The sequence below is a fragment of the Bison bison genome, unplaced genomic scaffold, assembly GCF_000754665.1.
Source record: "Bison bison bison isolate TAMUID 2011002044 unplaced genomic scaffold, Bison_UMD1.0 scf7180017864289, whole genome shotgun sequence".
NCBI classification, from domain to species: Eukaryota; Metazoa; Chordata; class Mammalia; order Artiodactyla; family Bovidae; genus Bison; species Bison bison.
In genome coordinates this window covers 18,155,704-18,166,846 of record NW_011494861.1, presented here as the reverse complement: position 1 = coordinate 18,166,846, position 11,143 = coordinate 18,155,704, and the positions used below count along the sequence as shown (strand labels likewise).

Here is an 11,143-nt window from a genome sequence, read left to right as displayed (position 1 = left end):
TCTTTTTTGTACAGTTCTTCTGTGTATTCTTGCCATCTCTTTTTAATATCTTCTGCTTCTGTTAGATCCATACCATTTCTGTCCTTTATGGAGCCCATCTTTGCATGAAATGTTCCCTTGGTGTCTCTAATTTTCTTGAAGAGATCTCGTCTTTCCCATTCTGTTGTTTTCCTCTATTTCTTTGCACTGATCATTGAAGAAGGCTTTCTTATCTCTTCTTGCTATTCTTTGGAACTCTGCATTCAGATGCTTATATCTTTCCTTTTCTCCTTTGCTTTTCACTTCTCTTATTTTCACAGCTATTTGTAAGGCCTCCCCAGACAGCCATTTTGCTTTTTTGCATTTTTTTCCATGGGGATGGTCTTGATCCCTGTCTCTTGTACAATGTCACGAACCTCATTCCATAGTTCATCAGGCACTCTATCTATCAGATCTAGACCCTTAAATCTATTTCTCACTTCAAAAACTAGCAAGGGGGCACTCTTTCTGTCCCCTTACGATATCTGTGTCAGAAGCTTTCCCTGTCTCTATTATACTTTAATAAAACTTTGCTACACAAAAAGCTCCAAGTAGTCAAGCCTTGTCTCTGACCCAGAATCAAAATCCTCTCCTCCAGAGGTCACGGATCCCAGCATAACACGTGGCTTTCAGCAGCAACCTTTCACCTTCAAGACAGAATACCATCCCCATTCTTGCCGCTGAGCAGGAAGAGGCTCCAAGGGGTAAGTCAAATAGTATTTGAACCCAGGAGAGCCTCACTCTTCCTTTTATGACAGTTGCCACTTGGAGTTGTTTTTCATCAAAATTCCTTACTACCTAAGTTCTTGGAAATTCTTCCTTTAATGAAAAGTATATTATTCTAGGACTCAGGTGTCATTTTCAGGAGTAAAATCCAGCAGAATCCCCAAAGACAGGCAAACAAATTTTATAGGAACCTGAAAAGTTTACTTGATTGTTCTTTAAAAACAAACTCACAATAAGGAAAAGCAGTACTATAGGGAAATATCTCTCCAAATTATTTTGTTAGACTTCACGGGGAGGGAAGGAAAGTGTGGGAACAAGGAGGCTCTCATGGTTGTGACAAGGGACTTCTTTTCTATTTGATGGGCAAAGTAATCCAAATGTACACCAGACTACAGAAAACACGGTGATTCAGGGGAAATCACTGAACTTGAAGTCAGAAAAGTTGGTTGCACTGCTCTCTCCAATTCTTGAAAGCCATGCAACCTTGGACAGATCATCCGACAAGATCTAATTTGTCTGTGAAATAAGGATAATAAAATCTTTTTTCCCCTAGTTTATTGGTTTATGAGAAGATTCAAATGAAATTATAAATACCTAAAAAATATATTTTATATATACAACTTTGCAGGCAATAAAGTGTTATCCAAATGTAAGACATCATTTTTATTATAAAGAATGAAATCATTGGAAGCAGACTAGAGAAAATGATGCAATTTAATCCACTGCTCTGTTGTCTTGCCAGATACCAGGTATTTGAAGTATGGGAGATAGCAGGGGTTTACATGTAATAGGAGATCATCATTTACTAAACAAATGAGCCAGGCTCCAAATAGGTGTGCTTTTACTTAAAACATTTATGTTGCCAGAATTTTATAATAGCAGTGTTTTGCGAAGTTTTACAACAGAATTACTTGGGGTGCCTGTTAAAAAATACATACCCCAAGGCACTGCGAGCCTCTCTGAAGAGGGGGAGACAGGTCTGCTCCCTTTACAAACTGCCCAAGTGATTCTAAAGGACACCAAAACTTAAGATTGAGTATAATATGGAACATCCTTCAAGATAAATCGATGTAAGCTATGAAGCTTTTACTTGAGGAAGATTTTCATTTAATACAACTGCTTTGGTGTAATAGGCACTTCTTTGTGAGTGTTAGGTAGGTAGACTAGGGAAAGGAGTCCTAAATGGCGGTGGCTAAAAGACAAAGAAGGGAAAAGCCCGCGAAAATAGAACAAAAGAAGGTCTGAGGACCGGGGTCAGGACCTCAGGTAAAACAAGCAACACTCCTGCCTGGCCCAATTTACATAGGACAGGCCCAGGGAGAAGATAAACATATAAAAAGAGGAGCCAAAGCTAGCTCTCTCTCTCTCTCTCCCACATGCTGGGGCACTCTTCTCTTCGTGTCTTTGGATCAACGTGTCCTCATGCCTCAGAGATGGATTTTCCTGCTATCTTCTAAATAAAATAGAGCTGTAACACTGAGCTGTAACACTGATTTGTCTAAGAGCTATAACATGGTCCTTTCGAGACCTGAGAGCTATAATGCGGTCTATCCAAGACTTGAGAACTGTGACACGCCGAGAGGGCTTTAACGTCCGTCACTCCAAATCTTTGTTGTAACGAGACCAAGAACCGAGGAACATATACTCATGTGACATGAGGACAGGCTTAGATCTCCCACCCCTCAAGAGCCATTGAATGCCACAAAGTGGCAGACATTATGGGTCATCTGTTTTCACTTTCATGCATTGGAGGAGGAAATGGCAACCCACTCCAGTGTTCTTGCCTGGAGAATCCCAGGGATGGTGGGGCCTGGTGGGCTGCTGTCTATGTGGTCGCACAGAGTCGGACACGACTGAAGCGACTTAGCAGCAGCAGCAGCAGTGGTTAGTGCATAATCTCATTTCTATGGATCTGGGAACACAAGCGTAATAACCTCATCATTGTCTCCTGTGCTTCCATTGACTTTTTCTTGTTTTTCTGTCTTAATAAAGTTTCAGTTCCCTAAAGGTGAAGCATTCCATGTAAGCTTCATTTGTAAGCAATCCTTCTTAATTTCATTATATCTATAAAAGAGCTGAGAGAGTACAGGTAACAGCATGGTGGTTAGCGACTGTATGATAATGAGTATTAACACTGGATTAACCCTCGGTTTCCTTTTGGCATAAAAAATACTGATTTGGGCATTCAGGAAATGTCAATTATGCTTTCAACCTTTGAACTTCTGACTTTTGGGTTTTTTTTAGGAACAAGTTACTCTTTCAAGGTAGGAATGAAGTTCATTTTGTGAGTTACTTCAATTCTTCCACAACAGTGTTGGAAGCAGCTAATTTAATTATTTCACTTTATTTTCACACAGAAACATGGCACAAGTCTCAAGGGTACCACTAAAGTAATGGTGCTGCTAACCATATTGCACACTGTGACCCACCACGACATTATTTAGTTGCATCTCCAAATTATAAAAAGCATGGTGTGCCATTACAGATGAGAAGAGGCATGCAGAAGTGAGGGGAAGCAGCTTGTCTCCAGTAGGAATGACAGCCAACCAAGAAAGATTATTATGCATCAATCACAAAATTAAATTCTAGTCATATGCTTCTCATCTGATACTCATACTAACCTTATGAGTTAAGTATTACACCTATTTTACACACAAGGAAATGGAGTCACAGAACAGAAAAGCAGCCTAAAATTATGTAGCTCGTGAAGAACAGAGATTATGAATAAAAACTCAACTTTTTTTTAAACACGATTTTTTTATCCCAAGATCTACAGTGTTCCTTAGATGTTATCATCCTCAAAATTGTGCTTGGATAACCTATTCTCCAAAACCAGGAATTTACTTACTAGACCATAGTCATGATAAATGCAGTGATACTAAATGATAACATTTGATGTTTGGCTTAAGAAGAAAATAAATTCTGCATTTTCTCTCTGGCGTTTGCAACTTGCAATTGACAAGGATATAATTATATATAACTGTAGGAAGCTGCAACAACATACCCAGTTTGAGGAGAAGATATGTATTTACTTCCAAAGTAGAAAATGATGCCATAGCAATTTCTTTGCTTACTCGACTAACATTTATAAGACACCTACAATTTGCCCCGTGCTGAAAAAGGAAGTAGGAATATAAACACGAACAAAATGCTATGGAATAGAGAAATAAATAATAGTGACTGCCCTGAAGGACAGTGGAGAAAGGAGAGGTTTTAATAAAACAGAAGATACTGTTTTCCAGTTTGGAAATAGTCAAGTCTCTGCTGTCTTCATGAAGAAAAGTGAACTGCTCTTTCTGAATGTCCCATTCAGAAAGTGGAAGTGGAAGAACCCCTATCACTGGAAGGCCTGCACTCTGGTCTCACAAACCCTGAATCCACCGACTATGCTCATTGGATACCTTGTTGGGCAGATGCTAAAGTAAGTGTAGAAGGGTTCCTGAAGCAGTTCATCTCTCAGGTGGAGAAAATGGATTGTAAAAGGTCCAAGCCTTTCCCCCTTTAGCTGCTTATAGAGAAAGAGAAGTCTTTCACATAAGAAGTTGAGCTAGAGGGACTGACAGGGGATACTCTGCCTGGTACCCCAGGAACACGAGGCAGAAGTCCTTTCTTCAGGTATTCTAATTCCAGCTAAACCTTCACAACAGATTGTGGGAAATGGTGCAGAAAGTCCAGAAAGGCCAGGGGATGGGAGAACCAGGCAAGGTGTTTTTCTGGCTTTCTCCTTTCCACTTCCAACTGGACTTCCCAGAGTCCCTCCCACTGGTGCAGTTTTCTCTTTGGGTTCAACATCCTTAGAGGAGTGCACCATGCACTACAGGGTCTCATCCGCCTGCCTCTGTGCTTTCCCATCTTTCTAGCTCCCATCTCCCCTCTCCCTCACCACAGCGCATACTCTGGTTTCAGACACACAGAACTTCTTACCCACTAGAATGTTCCCTTTGATCATAGTTTATGACCCAAAGGAAGAGCTTCCTGGTCTATTGCTCCCTCCCCAACTCCAAGGTCTTCCCTGGTGGCTCAGATGATAAAGAATCTGTCTGCAGTGCAGGAGGCCAGGGTTGGAAAGATCCCCTGGAGAAGGGAATGGCAACCCTGGTATTCTTGCCTGGAGAACGCCATGGACAGAAGAATCTGACAGATGACAGTTCATGGGGCCCCAAAGAGTCTGACATGACTGAAGGACTAATGCACACCCCCCCAGAGTTCCCCAGCAGAAGAATTAGTTACTTCCTCTTAGGTGTTCCTATAGTTCTCTACCACAAACAAGGCACTTCTCATGTTGCATTATTATAAATGGCCATTTTTATGGCCAGATTGTAACTCTTGTAAACAGAGGGACTCTCATTTTTCCCTCTTTATATTCCCAGCACTTAGCATAGTTCTAGGGCACACAGTAAGCCCCAGTAAGTGTTTGCTGAGTGACTGAATTGATAGGGTCACACTCCTCCCATCCCCCACCCCTGAATCATACTTATGTATTTGTTCCTTATCCTCCTGCTTTAACACACATCCTCACCAATAACACAGCACAATTAGCCTGTGAGGAAAAGGGAGCAATCTGAGAATGAATTCCAAATGAAATGTGGTACCTCTCTAGAGCCTATGTCTTGGTGACTCTGCAAGAACAAACTTCTAAGGTTTTTGCTTATTAGACAGTTTAATAAAACAAGCCATCTTCCAGGCTTTATGATAGTCCCACCCTCCCATTCTAAGAAGAAATAATGTATCACCATCTTATCCATCTTTCTCTTTTTCATTTATTCATTTCACACAAGTATTTATTGAACACTTACTACATAGTAGGTAGTATTCTAGGATCTGGGATATGGCAGTGAACCATAATTCTTCAGTGATCTTTTGACCTTTTTATTCAAGTGGCAGAAAGAGACTGATTAATATATAAGATAAATGAGTTAAATATATACTATGTATGGTCACGATAAGTCCTAAGGAGAAAAAGATAAAAGAGGGAAGAGAGACAAAAGTGTAGGGGAGTTAACATTTTAGATAGTAGAGTCAAAGGAGGCCTTCCAGACATTGAGTAAATTGAGGAAGGAAGCTGAGGAGCAGGACATGAAGATACCCAGGAGAAGAGCATTCCAGGCAGAGGGAACCACGGGGCAAAGGTCCTGAGGTGGGATGTGTCTGGCATGTTCAAGAATCAGCCAAGAGCTACTGTGGCAAGATTAGAGTGAGCCAAGGAAGGCATGTGGGAGAGGAAGTCAGGGAGCTAAAGGTGATCAGAGGAGGCCATGGAACTGAGAACCAAGGTTTCAGAAGGACCAGATGTGTGGATGTTGAATTCAGTAAGAGTTATGCCAGTAGTATTAGGTAAGGTAACTACAAGTCAAGAGCTAAAGTGGTTAAGAAACCAGGGGAGGGACATCCCTGGTGGTCCAGTGGTTAAGAATCTGTCTGCCAATTAGAGGACATGGGTTCAATCCTTGGTCTGGGTTGATCCCACATGCCTCAAGTCAACTAAGCTTGTGTGCCACTGCTTAATCCTGTGCAGCTTGGAGTCCATGAACCACAACTAGAGAAAGCCCATGCACAGCACTGAATACCCAGCACAGCCATTAAAAAATAAAATTAATTAAATAAATAAAGTCAACTTCTCTTACTTCCTTTCATCATTCTTTCCCTGTTTTCAGTTTTTTTCATTGTTTTATCTTTTCCTCTCTACCCTTCTCTTATCTTTATTCATAACTTTGGCTTATCCTACATTTTGCTGTTCTATTTTTTAAAAAGCTTTTTATTGGAATAGAATTGATTTACAATCTTTTTTTTTTATTAGTGGTAATTTTCTCTTTAAATTTCCTTCCTGTATTATCATATTTTATGCCTCTAGGTCATCCTTCTATATTCTTTTAAACTTTCCTTTGGATATGGGTCATCTTTTCTCAAGCTTTTCTCTTTTCTTATTTATTTTCAGTTCTTCTCTCTAGGAATGATCCATGTGGTTGTTTGTTCTAAGGATGCTTTGAAAGCCTCTGAAATTACACCTGGGAATATGCTGCCAGTTGAGAATTGCTTAGTGTCTTACCTCCTTAGCATATAAAAATGACTCTTTTTCTTACCTGTACTCTGACGGGTTCCATCCAGTGCTCCAGAGTGTCAGTAGTGACATTCTCAGGAAGGATTACAGGATCATTAGGGAGGACGGTACACAATGGGGAACACACTGCACCTGAAGGAACAGAAATTTATGATAGACTTCATGCATCTCAGTGTTTCACTTCCTGGAATCATTAGCTTTGTTTTTCAAAAACAATTGCTTTCTATATTGTGTTGTTGTTGTTCAGTCGCTAAGTCATGTCTGACTCTTTGCAACGTCATGGACTGCAGCACACCACACTTCCCTGTCCTCCAGTGTCTCCTGGAAGTCTGCTAGAATTCATGTCCATAGAGTCCATCATTCTACATTGTAGATCACCTCATTAACATGGTCACAGGCAAGGCTGATACTCATTGACTATGTACCTGTAGGGATGCTCCTACACTCACAAGTAAAGAACCACTGCACCAAGTTAAGTCCCTGGCTCCAAGTGCTCTTCCCCTTTCTGGTCACATATACCCCTTCCTCTAGAATCCCTGAAATCTCTGTATGACCCAGCAATAAAAGATTTAATTCCTGCTCTGCAGACCTCTGAGACCCCACTCCAGGACTCTGGCCAGCTAAGGTCTATACTGATTGGTTGATGCCTTTTAAGTACTTTTAATAGCATTTCTGCTTATATGATTTCCTGAAGCTGATAATTGCAGGATCTATTGTCTAAAAACTTTACTAACTGGGGAGAAAATGGCCCAGAAATCATGAAGGTGGATTTATAGTGCCTGAAACACTGAAGACCATTACTCTGGTAGCCAAGAAACCTACTGATTAAAAGAGGAAATGAGGAGAAAACAAAAGCAGAGACTTTGGTCCTGTGGTGGCCTTTCAAAGGAAAATCCCACTCTATTTCTTTGTACATGAAGCCTGAGTATCTTCTAAAATTCTATTCAAAGAAGGCAGACTCTCAAGGTTCTCTATTTCCTCATCTAAAGATTTTATGATCTCCAAGTTTCTTTTCAGTGTTATCTATACTCCTGTTTTACACTGACTTGTATAACTCAAATAATTACATGAATCTTAAGGACTCTACACATGTTAGCATATGATACATTAATGTAGAAATTAGAGGGTGGGGATATAAGAATTTTCTCATGAGGCACCACGCAAGAAGCACAGTCTCAGCATCTAACTACTCCTTGTCTGGCCACAAGATTTTTCAGTGCAAACAGTAAATTGAAGATGGTAAAAAACAGTCTCAGAAACTAACAAGCTTTCTCATTAACTCAAGTTTTATCTACTGGCGTTACACATGTTAGAATGACTTGGAAAATTACTCCTTGCTCATGCAATTAAAAACTTAGGGTTAGTCTCAACACTTTTTTTCACAAACAGGATCTCTTTTCTATGATGCTTAAGTTCACACAGAGCCAATTTGAGTTAATTTCACTTTGAATTATCCCTGGCCACAGAGACTTTTATCTTCACTTGCTTCATAATTCGAAAAGACATATGCACCCCGATGTTCAATACAGCACTATTTACAATATCCAGGACATGGAAGCAACCTAAATATCTATCAACAGATGAATGGATAAAGAAGATGTAGCACATATATACAATGGAATATTATTTAGCCATAGAAAGGAAAGAAATTGAGTCATTTGTAGAGACATGGATCTACCTAGAGACTGTTATACAGAGTGTAGTAAATCAGAAAGAGAAAAAAAAATATTGTATATTAATACATATATCATTGGAAAAGACCTTGATGCTGGGAAAGATTGAGGGCAGGAGGAGAAGGGGACGACAGAGGATGAGATGGTTGGATGGCACTACCGACTCAATGGACATGGGTTTGGGTGGACTCTGGGAGTTGGTGATGGACAGGGAGGCCTGGTGTGCAGCAGTTCATGGGGTTGTGAAGAGTTGGACACAACTGAGCTACTGAACTGAACTGAACTGAATACTTATATATGGAATCTAGAAAAATGGTACAGACGAACCTATTTGCAGGGCAGGAATAGAGACACAGACATTGAGAATGGACATGTGGACATAAGAGGCAAATGAAGGGTGGGATGAATTGAGAGAGGAGCATTGACATTTATACATTACCATGTGTAAAATAGATAGCTAGTGGGAACCTGCTGTATAACACAGGGAGTTCAGCTTAGTGCTCTGTGATGACCTAGATAGGTGGGGTGGGGGGTGGGAGGGGGTCCAAGAAAGGACGAATATATGCATACATATAGCTTATAGGAGCAGAGAAGGCAATGGCACCCCACTCCAGTACTCTTGCCTGGAAAATCCCATGGACGGAGGAGCCTGGTGGGCTGCAGTCCATGGGGTGGCTAAGAGTTGGACACAACTGAGCGACTTCGCTTTCACTTTTCACTTTCATGCTTTGGAGAAGGAAATGGCAACCCACTCCAGTGTTCTTGCCTGGAGAATCCCAGGAACGGGGGAGCCTGGTGGGCTGCCGTCTCTGGGGTCGCACAGAGTCAGACACGACTGAAACGACTTAGCAGCAGCAGCAGCTTATTCACTTCATTGTGCAGCAGAAAGTAACACATTGTAAAACAACTATCCCCCAATTAAAAAAGAAAAGTTGTCCCTAGGTTCTGGAGCCAGGTTCACCATAGAGAAAGAATGGCTGCTGATCCAGGCAATCAAAGACAATCTCAAATTGCTCCTTTGGGAACTCTCTGCTCAAGGTACAGCAGCAGAGAGAATGAAGCAGGTGTCCAATGCATGTGTGGTATGTGGCTACACATTCCCACCTTTCCTCTTTGAACTACAACTCCTACCAAAAATCAATCCATTTTCAGGCTATACTGGGTAACAAATCACTCAGCAGCACCACCAACATTACATGTGTGTGGAGGAGTGGGGGAAAAAAAAAGTGTCATAAATTTCATTTTAACCGAAGCAGCTCAAAGTCAACTTGGATTTCTGTCCACTCCTCAGGCAGAATGATGGAGCTGATCTAAGACCCAGCCAGGCCTGATAGAAGGATTACTTGAGAGCAGAAGTTAGACTCTCTTCCCAAACATACCTATCCCGTATCCTTGTTCACACTTGTACTCCACGAGTTTCGGCTCCGAGGTGGGTGGTGGGCATTCCCCTTGCAGGTTCTCACATAACTTGAACTCCTCACTCCACACTCCCTCCTTCGTGCAGCGGATGGGAAGCTAGAATATCAAAAGTTGAAAACATGGACATTATAGTTTTGCTAACTTCTTTTAAGGTGTGGGCAAAAGTGGTCTGCTTAAATGGTAGCATTCTCCAATTGTAGAACCTGGACTAAAAGACACTATTAAGATAATAAACTATGTTGCTATTGACTTTTCCCCCAAAAAGTCAAGACAAGTTTTTTACTGTTTTGATGTGAAGGAATCATGAATAATTTTGTCATTAGAAAATCATTAACAGTGTGTCTTCCTTTGGATATAAGGATACAGTAAGCTACCAAATGGGACCCATGTATTCTGAGATAGCCTTGGGAAATTTTTTTCCCAGACGGTGTCATTTTTGCATTGATCCATTCATACTCTCCCACAAATGCTGCTTGTGGCAGATGTCAGATTTTTTGCAAGATGAGTTTGAGCCAGTGGGACTAATTCATAATTTTTCTGAAGGTGCTTTTTGCTTTTCTGTCTGGTTGAATGGACACGTCATAGCTGCTTTTCGTCTCATCAAAGTTCTATTCCCTTTTTCTACATGTGTGCTTGTTTGTGTAACTCTTGGCTTCATGTCCCCAGTAATCACTAAATATCTTATATGCAGAACATAGAGAATAGCACTAACTCACAAAGCCCAAGAAAATAAGATTTTAGAATTACAGATAAACTCTCCCTTCATCCGGCCAACTCCTTGAGCCCTTAAACAATTAGTGAGAGCAGGTGTGCTTGATTTCCCAGGGGACTCATTTCATGGAGTATTCTTTTCACATGTGTCCTGTGGGCTTTACCTTGGAGTACTGAACATTGAGATAAAGGCACGTGCCAGGAGAGAAGGTAAAGTCATTGATCTCTGCTTAGGAAGTCTGCTTAACTTCCTGTCTCTGGTTTGTGTAGGGTACTTGAAAGGCTTCTAAAATAAAATTGACTTTAGTCGCCCAACCACGATAAGACTGTGGTTTTTGTTTGAGACCTCTTGCGCCAAAATCCTAGGGAGAACAACAGTCCAACAGTGCTTTCAGCTTTGCCTTTGCTGAGGAATTTGTGTTTCTGTTCAAGACTGTTTTCTATTAAAAAGTATGATACCAGCATTTCTAGCCAAGTTAGTTTGGGGAAATCACATTGCCAAATCAGAATCTGAGCCTTTTTGCAGTTTACTCAGGTA

General features: G+C 40.9%; 1 protein-coding gene across 1 annotated transcript in view; it reads right to left on the bottom strand.

Moving 5' to 3' along the window:
* Positions 1-11,143, bottom strand: part of PAPPA2 (pappalysin 2) — a 316,922-nt gene that overhangs the window by 52,769 nt on the left and 253,010 nt on the right. The window contains exons 18-19 of the mRNA XM_010850108.1: positions 9,855-9,990; positions 6,825-6,934 (exon numbers count right to left, since the gene is read on the bottom strand). Coding sequence (XP_010848410.1) covers positions 6,825-6,934; positions 9,855-9,990 — 246 coding nt within the window. The remainder of the gene's footprint in view (positions 1-6,824; positions 6,935-9,854; positions 9,991-11,143) is intronic.